Source organism: Lycium ferocissimum, chromosome 11 (genome assembly GCF_029784015.1).
Source record: "Lycium ferocissimum isolate CSIRO_LF1 chromosome 11, AGI_CSIRO_Lferr_CH_V1, whole genome shotgun sequence".
In the NCBI taxonomy this organism is placed as follows: domain Eukaryota; kingdom Viridiplantae; phylum Streptophyta; class Magnoliopsida; order Solanales; family Solanaceae; genus Lycium; species Lycium ferocissimum.
In genome coordinates, this window is record NC_081352.1 from 20,877,770 (window position 1) to 20,898,127 (window position 20,358).

The 20,358-nt window shown below is 35.6% G+C and overlaps 2 protein-coding genes across 2 annotated transcripts; both read left to right on the forward strand.

Annotated features, from left to right (window-relative positions):
- Positions 1-1,868: 1,868 nt before the first annotated feature.
- On the forward strand, positions 1,869-6,151 carry LOC132037795 (subtilisin-like protease SBT1.7). The gene is made up of 3 exons (XM_059428417.1): positions 1,869-2,497; positions 3,766-4,151; positions 4,477-6,151. Exons 1-3 carry the CDS (start codon positions 1,962-1,964, stop codon positions 5,847-5,849), a joined length of 2,295 nt encoding a protein of 764 aa, XP_059284400.1. The 5' UTR covers positions 1,869-1,961; the 3' UTR covers positions 5,850-6,151.
- A 6,759-nt stretch (positions 6,152-12,910) lies between these two features.
- On the forward strand, positions 12,911-13,990 carry LOC132036186 (chlorophyll a-b binding protein 40, chloroplastic-like). The gene has a single exon (XM_059426452.1). It carries the CDS (start codon positions 12,992-12,994, stop codon positions 13,793-13,795), a length of 804 nt encoding a protein of 267 aa, XP_059282435.1. The 5' UTR covers positions 12,911-12,991; the 3' UTR covers positions 13,796-13,990.
- Positions 13,991-20,358: the final 6,368 nt, after the last annotated feature.

The following is a 20,358-nucleotide window of genomic DNA, read 5'->3' on the forward strand; positions in this document are numbered from 1 at the left end:
AAGGAAAGAGCAAACCGCCATGACCCACATTCTAATTTGGACCGTCAAAATAATTTGAAAGCAGGGGAGACATGGAGAAACAGTTGGTTGGATAATAAAACTTCCACGTCCCACCTACTATCTACCATTAGTGACACAGTTGCCTAAAATTGAAACCACAGTTACTTACATAATATCTGTATTTATGGACCCGTGAACTACCACCATGTTCCAAATTTATTTACGTATTATTGGTACTCCAGTACAAGACTACACAACTTTTAATAATTGGACCGCCACTTGGCCATTTGAATAAACCCAATATTTTTGGTACCAAAGTCTGTTAAAAAGGTATAAAGAAATTGAAATGGTTGGATGGTAGTGTGGAGTTTCTCTTTTTATCTGTGTTTCTTACACAAAGAGGTAAAGTGAAAAGATAAAGAAAAATAAAGAGCAATTTAGCACTGAGTGAGTGAGTGAGTGTTGTAGATAAAGTGTGGGTGTCTTTTGAGGATGATGTCCATTGTATCGTCTAAATCCATTGTGTTAAGAAAACATGTCCGTGTGAATGTGAAATCCTTCTCTGTTCCTCTCTTTTGGAGAATATATATCGATAACCCGTTAAATTTTTAAGTAAATTTTATATAAATATTTGAATTACAATTTGTTTTGATTGAATATCTGAATACATGATAGAGTGTTCATATAAGATATTTTCTTGATAGAGTTGTTGATATTAGATATTTTCAACTCATAATTTCTTTTTGTAAGAAAGTTAAGTGTGTTCTCAAAGTTCATTACTACGTAAACAAGTTAACACTTAAAATATGTCCTCTTTCAATTATATTTCATATCTCTCAATTTATGTGACTTCCGTTTAATTAAACACAAAGTTTAAGAAAGAAATGAAGAATTCTGAAATTTGTGGTGTAAAAGTAAATCTTAGTATATGTGCGGCTATGAATAATTTCATTAATGCAAAGGGAATTTTAAAGTTAGTTATTTTTAATTATAGAAATCTTTTCGGGAAAAACTAAAAAAGAGTCGGGTCACATAAATTAGATCGGAGTAATATAAATTAGGCTTAATAAGCAGTAAAACCTAAATTGTTCCAATTGATACTGATATGTATAATTAAAAGAGGAGGTCATATTTTATGCACAACTTTTATATGAACATAATGAATGCTTGTAAAACTATTTTAAGTAATGAATCAGGCATGATTCAATTATTCAAGTAAATTTTATTGATCAATTTAAATGGGAGAGCTTCACATAACTAAACAATTTCAGAAAAACCATCACATATTTTTAGCATAAAAATTGATATATCAACAGTAGCCATAAAACACGTACTTTCCAAATCTGAAGAAAGGTAACGCTCCTCATTTTTTCTCAACCAATCCCTAAAATAACGCCCGGAAAATCCTTTCCCTTCCTTTCCTTTTCTAATATCTTTCTTGAAGTGATGTATTTTCTAATATTGTTATGTAAAGCTCTCTTTATTTGAGTAAATAACGGTTAAGATTTGTACGATGAGGGAATTGATATCAATTATAGGAGAGAGAAATTTGAAACACAAAAAAGATATAAATATGAGTCCTTAATGTTAAGATGCAAAAGTTAATCATTTTTGTTACCAACTATGTAACTATTGCTCAAAAATAAAGAGCAATTAGCACCAAGTGACTGTTGTAATTGTAGATAAAGTGTTACCGTCTCTCTGAGGTTGTCCTTAATCAATTGTGTTTAAGAAAAAGAAAAATAACTGTGGTTGAATGTGAAATCTTCTTTTTTTTCTTTCTTTTTGCAAGGCTGGAACTTTGAAGACTTTTTGTCCTAAAAAACCAATCATTCACTTTAACCAAACAAAAAACAACCGTCCCCATCACTCTCCTTCCCTGTTTCACATACTTCATATTTACTCTATATAACTCACAAACCTGGGGAAAAAAAAAGTCAGTACTGCAAAAACAACAAAAAATGTCAAGATTTTTAGTATTAGTTCTTCTTTTCCTTCTATGTCTATCCCATTTATCACTAAGTGTTGTTCAAAAAAGTACTTTTATCGTACACATGGCGAAATCTCAAATGCCAGAGAGTTACGAAGATCATACTGACTGGTATGTCACGTCATTGAAATCAGTTTCTGATTCTGCTGACATGATCTACTTATACAACAACGTTGTACATGGTTTTTCTACAAGACTAACTGCTGACGAAGCAGATGCTTTAGAGAAGCAACCTGGGATTTTGTCAGTTTTGCCAGAAATGAGATATGAACTGCATACGACAAGGACACCATCATTTTTGGGTCTTGATAAAAGTGCTGATTTTTTTCCAGAATCGAATGCGGTGAGTGATGTGATTGTTGGAGTTCTTGATTCTGGTGTTTGGCCTGAAAGTAAGAGTTTTGATGATACTGGATTTGGACCTATACCAGCTTCGTGGAAAGGGGAGTGTGAATCTGGAACTAATTTTAGTTCTAAGAATTGTAATAGGAAGTTGATTGGTGCAAGGTATGGATTTAACACATTTTTAATTACTTAATTATATACTGTCTCAATAAGCATTCTCAAATGTTACTGATTCTTTTCATGTGCCAAATACGTGGAAATATCCTTTGGGCTTTTTTCTAGGTGACTTAGATTTGATTTGGGGGCAAAACTACCTTGGGAAGGGTTTAATTGAAGCTCCTTCTTGAAAAATTATACTCTCCACTTCAATTTGCTTGTCTTAGTTTGACTCGCACAAAGTTTAAGAAAATAAAGAATACTTTTGAGTGTTGTGGTCTTTAAAGATCTATGTAATTGACCAAAATACCCTTCGAAAGTGGAGTCTCGTGATGTTAAAAATGTCATGTCGGATGTTGGGGGTAAATAGTTACTAAGTAAGCGTTTGGCCATGTGTTTTCAAATCATGACCCCAAACCAGCGTTTGGACATGCGTTTTCACTCATAGTTTCAAACATCAAATCATCCAAAAAGGCATGGTTTTAACTTTTTAAAATATAAAATTTAAACCATAAGTTTATATTTTATAAAAATGACCCATAAGTTGGTAGATATTTTTAATAATTACACCCATCAATCATTTACCAATCTTATTAACTTCCACCAATCTTTATTTATATCTACCAATCTTTAATTTATGTGGGAGGATTATATTAAAGAGTAGTTACATTACTATTCATGTTAAATTTTCGTTTTTATTGAACTAAAGTTTGATTAATTGATGTTGTATTTTTTAGAGAGGCCTTCTAGTAGTGTACTAATTTTGTTATGAACTATGACTTGCTCATTTGGTAAGATTATATAAAAATTGAGGATATTTTGATAGTTTTCATAATTTATGGAGTTTTTATGTCTATAAGAGAAGATACAACTTAAAATATCCAAATTGCATGTCCAAACATGATTTGAAACCATGTCCAAACGGGGCCTAAATATAAAAAGTGACATTTTTTTTAAACAGACTAAAAAGTAAGTCAAAATTGAAACGGAAGGGGTACTGGAAATTTATATTTATGTGTGTATATAAATTCTTTCAATCCCGCAAACATCTTCTAATGTAGTGATAAGGTGGTTCAAAAATTACTTCAGGTGTAACTACAAATCCTAGAGGTGACATTTTGTACTTTTTTGAATTCCCTCGTTAGAATTTTCAACTCTTCTGCTCTTAGAATCCGGGACCTTTTGTTTGCTCTTATACTGTATGGAATTGTGTGACCATCTCTCAATTGGAGAAATCATACATTTAATTAATTAATCTTATTATGTCTCAACAGGTACTTTGCTAAAGGTTATGAAACCACTTTAGGTCCAATCGACGAAACCAAAGAGTCTAAATCTCCAAGAGACGATGACGGACATGGAACACACACGGCTACTACTGCAGCTGGTTCAGTTGTTCAGGGTGCTAGTCTCTTTGGATATGCTCCTGGAACTGCTCGTGGAATGGCAACTCATGCTAGAGTTGCTGTGTACAAAGTTTGCTGGACTGGTGGTTGTTTTAGCTCTGATATATTAGCAGCTTTGGATAAAGCCATCGATGATAATGTAAATGTGCTTTCTTTATCGCTTGGTGGTGGCAATTCAGATTACTATAGAGACAGTGTTGCCATTGGTGCCTTTGCTGCTATGGAGAAAGGGGTTTTAGTATCTTGCTCTGCAGGTAAGGATGTTAACTTCTAGTGCTTTTTGCTTTCGTTATAATTTAGAGATAATTATAGTCCAATGCCTTTCGGTGATCTAATTTACAAAATAGCCAGCAAATGTATAGGTTATGTATATTAAGTGTGAATATACACATAATATACATATAGTATACATTAATCAGGGTATATGTTTTGTATATTTTGGCTAGCGCCCATAATTAACCTCGGCCAATGGGCCAAAAGAGTGAGATTAGCTCAATGGAGTAGCATAGTTAGTGAGGATTCACATAGTCGACTCTAACTTGCTTAGATTGTGATATAATCATTGTTGTTGTTCTGCAGGTAATGGTGGCCCTAGTCCCTACAGTTTGTCCAATGTAGCACCATGGATCACTACTGTGGGTGCAGGAACATTGGACCGTGATTTTCCTGCATATGTAAGTCTAGGCAATGGTAAGAATTTCTCTGGTGTTTCCCTATATAAAGGGGATATGTCACTAAGCAAAATGCTTCCCTTAGTGTACGCTGGTAATGCTAGTAATGCTACGAATGGAAATCTTTGCATGACGGGTACCTTAATTCCTGAACAAGTTAAAGGAAAACTTGTTCTATGTGACCGGGGGATAAATCCCAGGGTCCAAAAGGGTTCTGTGGTAAAAGCAGCAGGCGGAGCCGGTATGGTTTTGGCTAACACCGTTGCAAATGGGGATGAGCTAGTGGCTGATGCCCATTTGCTTCCAGCAACGACGGTTGGTCAGACAACAGGGGAAGCAATCAAGAAGTACTTAACCTCGGGTTCTAATCCAACAGCCACGATTCTTTTCGAGGGCACTAAGTTGGGGATCAAACCATCACCAGTGGTTGCTGCATTCAGCTCCCGAGGGCCCAACACGATCACGCAGGAGATTCTTAAGCCGGACATCATCGCACCGGGTGTTAACATTCTTGCGGGATGGACAGGTGCTGTTAGTCCCACAGGGTTGGCCGAGGACAATAGACGTGTTGGATTTAATATTATTTCGGGCACGTCTATGTCATGCCCTCACGTGAGTGGTTTGGCTGCTTTGCTTAAAGGCGCACACCCCGATTGGAGCCCAGCAGCTATCCGCTCGGCTCTTATGACCACGGCTTATACAGTGTACAAGAACGGCGGGGCCCTCCAAGATGTTGCGACAGGAAAGCCATCCACGCCGTTTGATCACGGTGCAGGACATGTGGACCCCGTTGCAGCACTAAACCCCGGGCTTGTTTACGACTTGAAGGCTGATGATTATCTGAATTTCCTCTGTGCCTTGAACTACACATCGACCCAGATCAATACTATTGCCAGACGACCCTTCAGTTGCGGAGCAAGTAAGAAATACAGTGTCACCGATTTGAATTACCCTTCATTTGCTGTTGTATTTCCAGAACAAATGACTGCTGGCAGAGGAAGTGGTTCCAGTTCAATGAAATACACACGAACGCTTACTAATGTTGGACCAGCTGGAACATACAAAGTTAATGTTATTTCACCAAGCAATTCAGTGAAAGTCTCGGTTGAACCTGAAACATTGACGTTTATTCATATGAACGAGCAGAAATCATATACCGTCACTTTTACTGCTCCTTCAATGCCATCAACTACGAATGTTTATGCAAGAATTAAGTGGTCAGATGGAAAGCATGTAGTGAGTAGTCCAGTGGCTATTAGTTGGACATCAAAAGGTTACTGATAGCTCGAGTTTCGAATGTAGCTGCTGTTTAGTTATGTTAATTATAGTTATCTGCTAAAGTTGTATGCAAGAATTTGGAAGTTGGATTTCAAATGTTTTATGGAAGATATGGAAAACTGTATCCATTCAGGAAGATGGACATGCCTTTTCTTGCTTCATTGTACAGTTGTTGTCCAAGAATTAGGAGTTTTCTCTCTTCTTGCATTTACAATCTTGCTCTTGTTATTGTTTTGTGTTGTAACTGGTTGCTAAGGATGTAACATATGATCTTTAAATTTTGGGAGTATTTCTTATGAGTTTAACTTTTGTGCACTGACAAGTCTTTTACTTAAATTAGCTCAAAGTGACTGTGTATAGTAAGTTGCAGAGTCAGGAATCAAACAAGGAGATCCCAAACAAAGAAAATATATATATTATTTAGGGCCCGTTTGGCTTAGCTTAACAAAAAAAAAAATAGCAAGCTGAAAACAGCTTATAAGCCAAAAAAAAAAAAAAAGTTGGGCTACCCCAAACTTATTTAACTTATTTTTTTGGGCTTATTTTAAGCACAAAATGGCTTATAAGTTCGGACTAAAAATGCTAAAAAAAAACTTTAACGCTTTATACTTATAAGCTAAGCCAAACGGGCTCTTAGCCTATTTATATAGTATAAGTTTTCAACTAAGGCGGTTCAAATTGAAACTCCTTGCACTCCTATGCCTCAGCTTCTGTGCAGTGGGCTTAATTTATGAGTAGTAAATTTGTCCTAATTAATTTAAATACACAAATACTGCGAACAATTTATATATTGTCAGTATATAAGTTAAATTCATTTCCACTGCAACTGTTTACAGCTACTCATGTGTTTTCTTTAACCTTGCATGTCATTTCAATCTTGAAATTTTCTCTATTGGGGAGGCATAATCAATATTGAAAGTGATAGTGTGCATAGAGCTGTTACTATTGTGGATTGATTAAAAGGAGATGTACTGATGGCTCTGTAGCACGTGGTTTGACAATTGACATGATCAATGATTGATCTGCGAAAATAATGGTGATATAGAGTTAGCTAGTTGAGCACTTGCCAATGTTTCATAGTACATAGGTCAAGAACTTGCCAAACTTTTGACAAGCACACTGTGCTTTCAGAATCAAGACAATTGCTTCCACATTATAAGTGTTTCGAAAAGCTTGTTTGGGACTCGGGGACGAGGCACTTACTAAACGTCTTGAGACTCATGTTTGGCCGTGTGGGAGCTTTATGTGAGGCTTATGCCAACGTTCGATTGTGCGCCCTGACATGCCTAATGCTCGACATCGTGGGCTTGCCTAACAATTCCTATGCAAATCATATGTTAAATTTCCTAATTAGCATTGTTGATACCCAATCTTTTAACAACAATGATAAAAGTTCTAATATGGAGATTGAGAGTAACTCAATAATGAGCCATAATATTGCACATTTACTAATTGAGAATATTAGGAGTGTAAATATCATTTGCACATTTACTAATTGAGAATATTAGAGTATAAATATCATCTGAACGTCTCTTCTGAAAATAAACAATCAAAATTTATATCTTCACTTATTGATTTTCAGTCTTAGTTCTATATCTCTCAAGATTTAGCAGATTCTTATTATTTTTCTAGTTAAAAAATATTGTTGTTTACATCTACTCCAGTTTTCTTTCTCCTTTGGATGTCATTTCAATCTTGACGTTTTCTCAATTGTGGGGAAGAGGGGAAGGCGGGGGCGGGGGGGGGGGGGGGGTGATCAATATGGAAAGTGATAGTGTACATACAGTGGCGGAGTCAGGATATATATTAAAGGGTGTCAAAAAGTATAGTTGCATTGCTACCCAGGTTTGAAAACACAACCTTAGGCAAGTTTAGCAACCCCTTAGTTCTTTATGCCTTAAACCAATCGAACATGTCGGGCGTCAACACTTATATACATACCTATAAAATCAAAATTTCACCAATCTATATAATGTAATTTTTCTGCGAAGGGATGTCACTTGACACCCCTCCATTAATGGCATAATTATATGTTTAATTAAATTTTAATGAAACACGTAGCCTTTATTTATTAGTCCACGTAAAATTTCTGACTCTACCCAAAATGACACGACTTATCCATGACCCAACCCAATAGGAAACCCATTTTAAAATATATAACACAGCTAAGCGATAAAATTATTTTCACCTCTCATTTTCAGCCAGTTCTTATACCAACAGCTTTAATAACTTATCTTAATTTTTTTTTCATGCTTCTACGTACGCTACTAAAAAATCGATAGAAATTGTAAAATACAGACAAGTTCGTTAAAATGCATCAAAAAATTAATAAATGCATTTTATCAAAATACATTTTATTCACCTCTCATTTTGACTTTGCTAAGTTAATTTAAGTCCAACTCTATTTCATCACTGTAATGAATAAGTTTATACGTACTATTAAAACGGAAATTTAGTCTAAACTAATTTCGTATACACGCACACGCAAGTATACGTGGTCGTACAAGTAATATAGATTTTTAAGTCCAGATATCGATCCCACAGAGACTTAGATTCTACTGTTAAACTAATTCAAATTCGAATAAAACTATTCAAGAAAGTAAAAATCACGGTGTTTGTTGTAACTAGGGCTGTTCACGGCTTTGGTTAAAACCAAAACCAAACTGAAAATTTAACCAAACCAAATAAAAAAAAACCAAAATTGGTTTGGTTTTGAATTTTAAAAACCGATAATATTTGGTTTGGTTATGGTTCTATTAAAAAATAACCGAACCAAACCGATAAATTATATACATAAATTTTATAATTATTTATATGTAAAATATTAGTTTTTCATAAATAATTATAAATATTTTATACCTTTTAATCATTAATTTGATTTTTTGGTCTACTTATTTCACATGATTGTTTAAGACCCATGTTTTTAAGAATATGTCCAAGCCCATGTTTTAAGTCTTTTAACTCTTTTAAGTGTTAAGTGTAAACCTATTAACAGAAGCTCACGTTAGAGTCTAATGTCTTTAACTTAAATTTTTAGCCTTTCTTTATCAGCCATTTGATTTTAGGTTTTTTTTTTCTTTTCCGAATTTATATCTTTCTTTTTTCTTGTCTGAATAGGTCATAAGCTTCTAATATTTTTCATATGAAAAGGACAGAGGTTATAGATTTGGAGGTTCCTATAGAAGATACTTCAGTAACATCTGCAACTCAAGCACATGGTAATGCCCTAATACTTCTTCCATGGGTAATCCTCCTAAAAAGCGAAAAACAAGCTCTTTGTAGTCAGAATACTAAATTTTCTTTGGGATAATGATAGAAAAACATCGAAGTTTGGGATCATTACACAAATTTTTTTTAATAAAATGGGAGAATTGAGGGCAAAATGCAAGTACTGCCCCAAAGTTTGGGATCATTACACAGTTTTTTTATTTCATATATTTTCATTTTAATTTTAGATAGTCTTTATGTTTAATTAATATGTATGTTTGTAACAACAACTAAAAGATCCTATGCTTTACTTTATTTCCAGGTATGTGTATTAAGATGACAAAAATGGTGCAACCACTACTAAGTTAGTTTTTAGCACTATATGTAATAATTTAGCAACTTTGGGTAACTCGAGTACTACACTATCACTAATAGTGAAAATGTTTGTATGATGTATATTCCACCTTAAACTATAAATAAAAGTTATCGTTTAAACAAAAAAAAAAAAGACATGTCTTTTTCAACTTTTTAATGTTTTACTGATAAGTCTCGTAGGCACGGCTATCATAAGCTAGAAAAATCGAACCAAACCGACAATAACCAAACCGGTGGTTATTATTTTATTTGGTTTGTTATGGTTTTAAACATTTAAAAACCGACTAAATTGGTTTGGTTATGATTTTAATCAATAATCGACCCAAATCGAACCATGAACACCAACTAAAATTGAAAAGTAAACAATTTGTGATGGGTGTCTTTGTGACTGAGAGTATTTTGACAAAGACTGTAAAATTTATCAGATGAGAGAAAGTTCCAGGGTCATGTCTTTCGACAATCCAGTTGATCTTCTGACAATTCTACCTATCTTATTTCCTGAGTTACTAGTTGACGAGTTAATTATAACTTTATGAGTATCTTTCGAGTTGCTCACAAGCCTGTAGATGCTACTATAACGCCTATATCCCTATGGTCGTCAGAGCTAACAAGAACGCATTTACTTCTTCGTATTCAACTAAGCAAGGCTAAAGGGTATATTCCTATCCTGATTAGCGAAAGGATTATATCGAACATGCCCTATTTATTCTTATTACGCATGCAAATTTTCTATCCCTAGTCCAATTCACATGCCACAGATAGTGTTCAACTATTGGCCAGATAATCAAACATTAAGATCAAGAATAAATAAGCAACCCAAAATATGAGAATTTCATTGATAGAAATTGTCGCCAAACCAACTATCATGTCTTTCGCCACAATCCTAGAATTAAGAAGTTTAGCTACTCATGATTCTCAATGAACAATAAGAATTCATGAATAATCTAGGGTTGAAAAGATGAAAATAAAATAAAATCTAAAGAGAAAGTAATATGACGGCTTACAAGTCTTAGAATATCCTAGCACGTCATTAATAACGAACAAAACATCTATTTATAGTTTAGGGTTGTTAACCAAATAAAAGGGTCCTAATGCTACTAAAAATCGGACAAAATTGGGCATTCCCGCGTTGGCCACGCGTCGCGGGTCCAACGCGGGGTCTTCAGTGATTCTGGAACCTCAATTGTACTAAGCCCGCGACGCGGGCGTAACACCTGAGTGTCACTTCGTGTTGCATCCGCGACGCAGGCGTAACACCTGAGTGTCACCTCGCGTTGCATTCGCGATGCGGGGCTGACACATTTGCTCTCAATTCTTCCAGAAATTCTCCCAAGTGTCGCAAGCTCCTCTCGTTCACTCGTGCACACAATCATCCCTCCCGAATCGGCCAAACAGGTTTTCCATCATTTGTCTTCATCGTACCTAGACACATGAAATATAGCGACATAAACTCAAATACGACGATTTCATCATAGATTAAGCGATAAAAATCATAAGAATAAGATGTAAAATGACACGAAACATAGATATTTGTGCCAAATATCAAAACCCATTTTAAAATAACACAGCTAAGCGATAAAATTATTTTCACCTCTCATTTTCAACCAGTTCTTATACCAACAGCTTTAATAACTTATCTTAATTTTTGTTCATGCTTCTACGTACGCTACTAAAAAATCAATAGAAATTGTAAAATACAGACAAGTTTAAAATGCATCAAAAAATGAATAAATGCATTTTATTCACCTCTCATTTTGACTTTGCTAAGTTAATTTAAGTCCAACTCTATTTCATCACTGTAGTGAATAAGTTTATACGTACTATTAAAACGGAAATTTAGTCTAAAAGTGCATATTATACGACCTATTTGGATCAATGCATGATTTAGACAATTAAAAATTTACTCTATACAAGACAAGTTTTATAGATAAAAATTAATAGTTGATTTTCTAAATATTCTTTCAAGTCTTTGTTGCTAAAGCAGTTATAAAAAAATTCGTTACTGTTAAAACACTACAAAAAGTCTTTTGAGGCTTGCATATGCAGGATAACGATTATAAACCATTGTCTTTTTTATTTGATGAGTTATTTGAACCATAATTGAGAATAAAGTCCATTATCAGCTTCAACTATACACGTGTGTGAATTTGTGTATGTTTATCATGTAAATAGCTCTTTGTATTAATATTTGACTACCAGATTTCACACTTTTTAAATAGCTACCCAACTGTATTGACATCATTTTAAAGTTATTTCCGTTATCCAAAAAGAAAAAAGACATCATTTTAAAGTGTGTGTGAACACGAAACATTAAATGGATTTGAGTAGTAACTAAACCAAATGCAATATAATTTCTGAATCATGGATATAAATATCATTGGGAAGAAAAAGGGATATGTTGGTGGTGCGTCTCGTAATGTACTATAGCACAGTGATGTACATGATTTTGATTGTCAAAAATTTCACTGCCACACAACACGTTCTTCACCCGGAAAAAGTTATTCACCAAAAGTGAATATTGTACCTGGTTCCTCACACGTTCCCTGTCTGTCACACACCAAACCAGACCTAAATTAATTCCTAAGTCACAGTCCCATTACACATGCTCACTTTATTTGTTAATCATCAAAACGCACATAGCTTTTTTGGTTTTCCACTCGATATCCAGTATCTGCATTGGATATGCCTGACTATTCCGTATGTATCCACGCCACGTAGGGCGCCCATTCGAGGGAATACCCTACCAAGGATTTTTTCATACTCAGGGCTCGAACCCAAGACCTTTGATTAAGGAAAGAGCAATCTCATCCACTGCACCACATCTTTTAGTGGTCAAAAAACGCAAATAGCTCAACATATATTCTTTGTGTGTTTCTACCTCATTACAATGATATGTTTTTGCAGATTGAAAAGTGGGATTCTTAATTGAACCAAAATCAAAGCCTCTCGAAAATTAATCTAAACGTTCAAATCACAAATTGTAACCTTTTTTAATTATGAGAAAGAATTTACAATTTGATCACGGGGGCTTAGTGGTTGGGTTACTTGGACTTGTATTATCTTAATTCCTAAGTTTTTCAATATTTATTTTGTCATATGAAGAGGTATATACACCACCCATATATACTAGTGGTCCTATTTGATAGGCCAGCCAAACAGAAATGTATGAGGCTATGAGTTATTGCACGGTCATGAGTTGCTCTTGATCTCTTATGCTGTTGGTCAACTGGATTCTTGCAAATCCACTAACACACGTGGCAACTCCAGGTGGCTGTAAGGGAGGAAATTTACATTGGGTTAGATTTTTTTTTATAAAGACACAATATATCTATGATATATCCAGTCATGTTTAGTGGTGTCGAACTTTGCCAAATGGACATGAACCAGGTTAAAATATTGTCATCCACCAATCAAAAAAAAAGATGGTGATTTTCTAGGATAAAGACTTTGATCCTTCCAAGTCATTTAAATACTAGTGGTGCAAGCCCATGAAACTCAAGCCACAGTCAAATATTCTTTCTTTGTAGTAGCTGCATTCTAGAGTTTCTCAACTTGCTTCTACAATGGCAGCTGCTACAATGGCTCTCTCTTCTCCTTCTTTGGCCGGAAAGGCAGTAAAACTCTCACCATCTTCCTCTGAAATCACTGGAAATGGAAAAGTCACCATGAGGAAGACTGCCAGCAAGGCCAAGCCAGTTTCTTCTGGCAGCCCATGGTATGGTCCTGACCGTGTCAAATACTTGGGTCCATTCTCTGGTGATGCCCCAAGCTACTTGACCGGTGAGTTCCCTGGTGACTATGGATGGGATACTGCTGGACTTTCGGCTGATCCAGAAACTTTTGCCAAGAATCGTGAGTTGGAAGTGATCCACTGTAGATGGGCCATGCTTGGAGCTCTTGGTTGTGTCTTCCCCGAGCTCTTGGCCCGTAACGGTGTCAAGTTTGGTGAGGCTGTATGGTTCAAGGCTGGATCCCAAATTTTCAGCGAGGGTGGACTTGACTACTTGGGAAACCCAAGTTTGGTCCACGCACAAAGCATCTTGGCTATTTGGGCATGCCAAGTTGTGCTGATGGGAGCTGTTGAAGGTTACCGTGTTGCTGGTGGACCTCTTGGTGAGGTTGTTGACCCGCTTTATCCTGGCGGTAGCTTCGATCCATTGGGCCTCGCTGACGATCCCGAGGCTTTTGCTGAGCTTAAAGTAAAAGAGATCAAGAATGGTAGACTTGCTATGTTCTCCATGTTTGGATTCTTTGTTCAAGCTATCGTTACTGGAAAGGGTCCATTGGAGAACCTTGCCGACCATCTTGCAGATCCAGTTAACAACAATGCCTGGGCCTTCGCCACAAACTTTGTCCCCGGGAAGTGAAGTTTTTAGAATAGAGTCTACACTATTATTTGATGGCCTAGTAAAGCTACTGTGAATTACATGACATTATATTTTAATTTTGCCAGGTCTTCAATAATTGTGTAGTTCTCAGTTACCTTTTATGTTCTTTTCATAAATTAAATACAATTAAAAGGGGGATAAAAGATCTCCCAAGTTGAATTTTCGGAACACAAATAGCAGCAGCAAATTGTTCCTAGGTGCAAACAAGGATCTGCCGAACAGAGCAAAATAGATATTGAAATTGAACTAAGAGATTAAGATTTAAAACACAGTCCCATGTCTGCAGACAATTTAACTAGGCAACCTATACTCACATATAGATTTTCTTGTTTTTAAGCACTATGAGAAGTATTTACAAACAAATAACTTATTGATTTGCAATACAAACTTGACATTAGATGGATAAAAACAAATTCAAATAGTTGTTACAAATGTCATAGCCCTTATTGTGAGATTACCTGCTCCCATCAGCAGTCAAAAATGTAAATCCATTACCCTACAGAACTTGGGACAGTGTCCTCGTTAAAAATAAAAAAATCAACTGTTATACACTAACAATGGATCTTTTTTTTTTTTTTTTTTTTTTTTTTGACATTGTTAATTCAGCTAAAAGATAATTGCATATAATCGTCCATAAAAAATGAAATTGTTAATATTCCAAAGAATAAGGCAGGTTACCTTTTAAAACAAATTAAGTTATAATGATAGAGTAAAAGATCTTTACGTTGTCATTATATAGTAGATCTAGACTTAAAGCAGTTTAAATGTAGATATTCAGAAATCCAGCTGTGTCAAGCCAACAAATCTGTCTGTAATGACCGACTAATCTCGATTCGTATCGAGTAAGGGCTCATTTAAGAGTCAAACACTCACAGCCAGGAAATTTTTCCATAGTTGTGATAAGTACAGAAGTATAACTGCAAATATTACTTTTTGGTTGAGGATTTAATTCTTCTCCAAGTTATAAGTAATAGTTGATGAACAATATATGCAGAGACCCAAAATTCATTCAAAACAACTTTCAACTACTAAAATTTAAGTTCATTTCCATGAGCATTACTTTTAGTTAACTTTGCCTGTATGAGCTCAATCACATTGCGGCCCTGTTCGGATAAAAGGAGGAGGGTTCTTGGGGTCGATCGGAACAACTCTCTTACCTCATAAAAAGCGTAGGGTTTAGAAAATACGTACATCTTACCCTCACTAGACCCCACTTGTGATATTACATTGGGTTTGTTGTACAAATTCCTCGGACTTTTATCAAGTTGCTTTGTAAATATTCCTAGGACTTTTAATCACATCGCCCATAACTTAGCTAAATTTTCGATTTCGCTGGTACATAATTTTTCTTGCAAAATAATTTTTTCGAATTGGATTGTAATTGATTATATATGTTCCTGTGAACATGTCGATGTCGTTAATCTATACTATTCTAAAAGTAGGAAGCCCCTAAACTTGAAGTTAGATTACCAAGATGCCCATTAAATATTGAACGTCCATTTTACCCTTCCATTAAGCACCACCCTCTTATAATTTTTGGTACTAAAAATTAAACTAACATTTCAACAAATACTAATATTGTATAAAAATAAGATAAGTTAAATGGACCCAAACATGACCGATGCAACTCTCATTTACTACAACCTATTCAATAATCAATAGTACGTTGGAAATGCTTTGGTATTCCAGTACTTATTGCAATTTATAGAATGCTTATTTAACATTTTGGAGCTTTTTCCATATACGCGTTCAATGTATATACAATTAATTACTTCTAACTAATTAATTGTGTTACTTAATGATTATAATGCGAATCTAATGGCCACACAACTCTCTCGCTGTATATATTGCTACTGTTGTGGTTGTATTCTACCTCACTCTTCGCACCAAGACACAATTGAATTATGGCAGACAAGGTAATTAGTTGATATTTTCTTCATGAAATAAATCATTGTTAATGCTCTTCATACTGGGAGACCAAATGTCAGCCAGGATGAGTGATGTTAACGATCCAAATGCTATATTTCTTCATGTTTCATACCCTGTTTGGAGGTAAAAAATTAACAAGATTTTGTTTGGTTTATGGTTGGAATGCCAAAACGTGTGAGTTGTACAAGTTCATTAGGAATGACCTCGCAACTAACGTTCGAAGTATAGAAAATAAATTGAGAAATTGCCTGGTGATGATGCTAATGTTGGAAAGAGAAATTTGATCGTTATAAAAGCCAAAAATCATATTTCAAATTCTTTTGCACAACCTTTATGTTTTTTTTTGGTGTGGATCGCAATATATTGATGTTGTAATTCTTGTTTACCTCGGTTTTGGGATAATTTAATTTGTGTTTCTTGAAGAATATGATCTAACATACATTTTTAAAATATGTATAAAATTTATATAATGATTCACAAGGGATATATGTGCAACGCACGTAGCGAAAAACTAGTGAATCAATAAATGAATGCTCTGACAACAGGCATATGTGCTTTGGCATGTCTATGATTTCACAGTCTATAGAGTATAATCGTTCCATCAATAAAGAAATGGCGCAGTTTAGTTCCTTAATAAGTAGTAATCAGTCGATTTAGAAGAGGCACTTCTTAAAACCTCAGTTTCAAGCTTCTGAAGGATGGGTGAAATTATCATTTAGCTAGAATTTAAGCCTTTACTTTCTGTAGCTACAAGGTAAGCAGGAATAAATCACTTCACTGCTTGCTATTCAAATTGTTTATCATATATAGATTAAGTGCAGTATCAATAACTAACAATGATTTTGTCTCTAATTTGACCACTCCCTTCCACTTTATATTCCCATTGATTGCACAAAAGAAAAAGAGAATTGAGTTATTTTATTGTTTAGAGATTATTATAAAGATAACTAAATTTAACCGCAAGGGTGCTCAGCAGGTTGAGCACGGGACTTCCACAATGGAGGTTTCAGGTTCAAAACCCCCTGCCTATGACAGTAGGGGATTTGCCTTCAGGGTCTAGCTCGTCGCACGGGGCTTGCCTAGTGTGCGTTATCTCTCCTGCGTGGTTTGCGGGTTATTGCACAGGAGCGAACTTTACTCTTTGCGCACCTAAAGAATAGCGGTTGCGAATTCTCTTGTCATCAAAAACAATAAAGATAATTAAATTTCTATAACAAAGACACTAAAGTAACTACTCCTACTGAAATACTGATGCCACATCAACTTTCATTATTTAAGCAGTGAATTTTTTCTTTTCCTTTTTTCGAGACCTTGAGTGACGTTACAATTGTTCATGCACTGGGCTAGCTCTCGTTTTCTATTTTCTTTGTAATATGTCTGTGTCGGATAGTTAAGTACATTTTCATATGTTAAGTGATGACAAACACCTTCAGGTCAATTTAATCTAGATATGAATATTTGATAGTTCCAAGTGTATTCGTGTTTTGATGATTGTCAAACTGTTTCAGAATTAGATAAGAGACCTGGTCTCAGACACTCTCCTATGCACCTTGCATCATAAGGAGACAAGCTCGTAAAGCCGAGCCTCTTGCTGCACACAAGTACAACAGTAAGCTGGCCCATGCTTTAGGTCAAAATTGAATAGTGGTCTCTTTACACCCCACATGCTCCCACTATATATACAACATCATGGCATCATATTTGGTAGACTTGGGAATCGAATCTAAATCATGCAAAGCTGTCGACACAAGTTCTCAAGATCTCTCGAGAACAAAGTTACTTTCAAGCTGAAGAACTAGATCCTGATATGAGTTTAGTCTATGTTCTTTAGGCTGTTGTAAGTCTTTGTTCATGTGCTTTAAAATGTAAACCTACTCTTCCCAAAAAGGAAATTGTTATAGGTATATCAAATTCTTAGTAGTGTTAAATGAGTTTACCTTTTAATCTATTAAGTGGTAACCTCAGCTATATTTAGCTTAGGTGTATTAGTTGAGTTTGGCTAGAGGTAGTCAACCTTAGTGGTCCTTAGCTAGAGTTTGCTAAATGGAGTGGCTTGCAATCGGAGTATTACAAGTGTGGAGGGACTACGGGGGTTAGTTCCTAGGTTGCATAAGCGTTATTGTAAGGGTGAGGGATTATGGGAGTTAATTCCTAGCAAATGAGTTGTAACTGAATTTTTCGTGTAGTGGAGTTAGCTGAAATCCTCTTCAAGTTGGGTCGTGGTTTTTAATCCCTTGAGCATTAGGAGTTTTCCATATAAAAATCTTTGTGTTGATTCTCGTCACTGCTTGTGTACACATAGGAAGTACACGCAGTTATGTCCCTCATATATCTTTGTTGGTGAGCAGCATAGCTGCATCAATTAGTATCGAAGGGTGGGTGCTTTCTAAAAGGTTAACACCTAGAAAGGATTTCTTCGTGGCAGTCTTCCAGCATAAACCAAAAGGAAGGAGAATCTATCTCAGACCACCAAGTTTTTCCGATCTTGAACATTATGAATGGTGGAAGGTTAACTTTATCACTGATAAGGATACGGTTGTGGACATGATGCTTGTGAGTCCGTCTACTGAGAGTTTGAATTTTCACTACTGCAAAAAGTCAGCTAAAGTGTCTTCAAAGCAAGGATCGGGGAGTACAATCTAGCTTCCTCTTGTGAAACAAAAAAGGAGATCTGGGACGCTCTCAAAGGCACACATGATGGAGTTGACAAAATCAGTAAAAAAATCTTGATCTTCTTAAAATGAAGGGTAGTGAGACCACTCAAGATCAAGAAAGGGAAGATATGGTAGTTGGTATCGTAGATCTACAAAGCAAGCTGAGAAACTTACTTAAAGAAATCCTCGTCTAAACAACCATCAATTGAATACATGGAAGTGGCATCGAGGGGAGGAAGATGACAAATAAATCTCAGAATGAGTATGAGGGCGGACAGGAGTATGGATCACGAAAGACCAGCATCTTCGACCTTCTTCAAAATGAAGATACAACCAAACAGAGTGAAGATACAAACAAACAAAATCAAGATAAGAGAACACGGTATATGGAAAGTAAAGGAAGAGGTTTGAACTAAAGTTAAGAAAGCTCAATTCACACTGCTTCTCTAAAGGACCGATCCGTAACAGGGTTCCCAAACGAAGTCAGTAATTCTGCCAGAAGACTTGGGTGAGGAAAGGTGTTACAACCCGTATCTTAGAACCAAGGTTAGACTTGTATCATTAGAGTTTTAGCGAAAAATTTGAAAGTTTGTGTGTGTTGCGAAAGTGGTTAACAAGCCTATTTTGGGCACCCATGCTTAGTTTGAGTCATTGAGAATTTGGAAAAGGCTCCTTAATGAAAGTTGTAGTACGTAGAAATACCTTTCCAACCATATAAGGACTAGGACTATCAGAGATCGGAGTAGGGAGATATGATCATCGCAAGATGGCTAATAGTAAGGCGCTTAAGATTCGGTAGAATCGGCTAAGTTTTCGATATGTCTTCCTTCCAGCCCAATTTTGTGAAAATCTGTTGAGAATATGAGAAAACTTAAAACATAAAAGTTGTAGTCCTTTGAAATAGCTTTCTAACAGTATGTTGTGGAGACCAAACGGATCTCTATGCTAGGAGGTATGCTCATTTTATTAAACAATGTTAGTAGTGTAAAATGGGCGGATCTGCGTAGCTCGCCAGCGAGCAAGGCGTGGCTCGGGACCGCGCTCGAGAGGAGGTTCTAAAAGTGGAAAAATTCAAGAAAATCATCTAAGTATAAAATGGACAAGGACTCGCTCACGGGACAAACCACGGAGACCCCGCGCTCGGCGAGAACAGTCTAAATGCCAATCTATAAATTCAACACTTAACTCAAAATTTCATTTATCGATATTCCAACTTCGTTCAAAAACCCTAAAAGCCATTTCATCCCACCTCGTCCTCTCCGTCAAGGCTAAGATTGCTCTAACAATTCTAAGTAATTCTGATTATTTATTCATGATTAGTAACATTATCCTTCAACCAAAGCATAGGATTTCCAAGGTAAATCCTTCTCAAACGATTCAAAGCTAGAGTTTCGGTGTTTTTTCGTCAGAGAAGCAGTATAGTTCGTTGGATTAGAGCGATTACAAGTATGTAGGGTTGCTATCTACGCGTGGGAACATCATTGTTCTTCCCCACGCCACGTTTTTCCATGATTATACAAAAGTTCACCAAAAACTGGGATTTCTAGGCATGTTCATGATAACCCTAAGTATATGTACCATGATATACCATGTTTGTATTAATAATTCGTCATTGTGTTCTTGATATTCCAATTTGGTTATTGATAATTCGTCCGTAATCCATGAAAACCCATACTTTACATTCCATGGGTTCTTACATGCATGTTATCAAATATTATGTTTATTTTCATGGAAATCCTACATGTCCCCGTGTTTTCATGCAAGTTATATTATGTAGTTATATTCATATTCTATTATACAAATTCATGTTTTTGAAAACCAGGGTCATGCCATTATTTTTATTTCATGTTTTTGGGGGTTAAAAAATCCGAAAGCCAAATAGCCCAAAATAGTTAGCCACCGAGGATAAGGGGTCCTACCAGTAAATTCCCTCATTTTCATTGATATAACCCGCAAGGT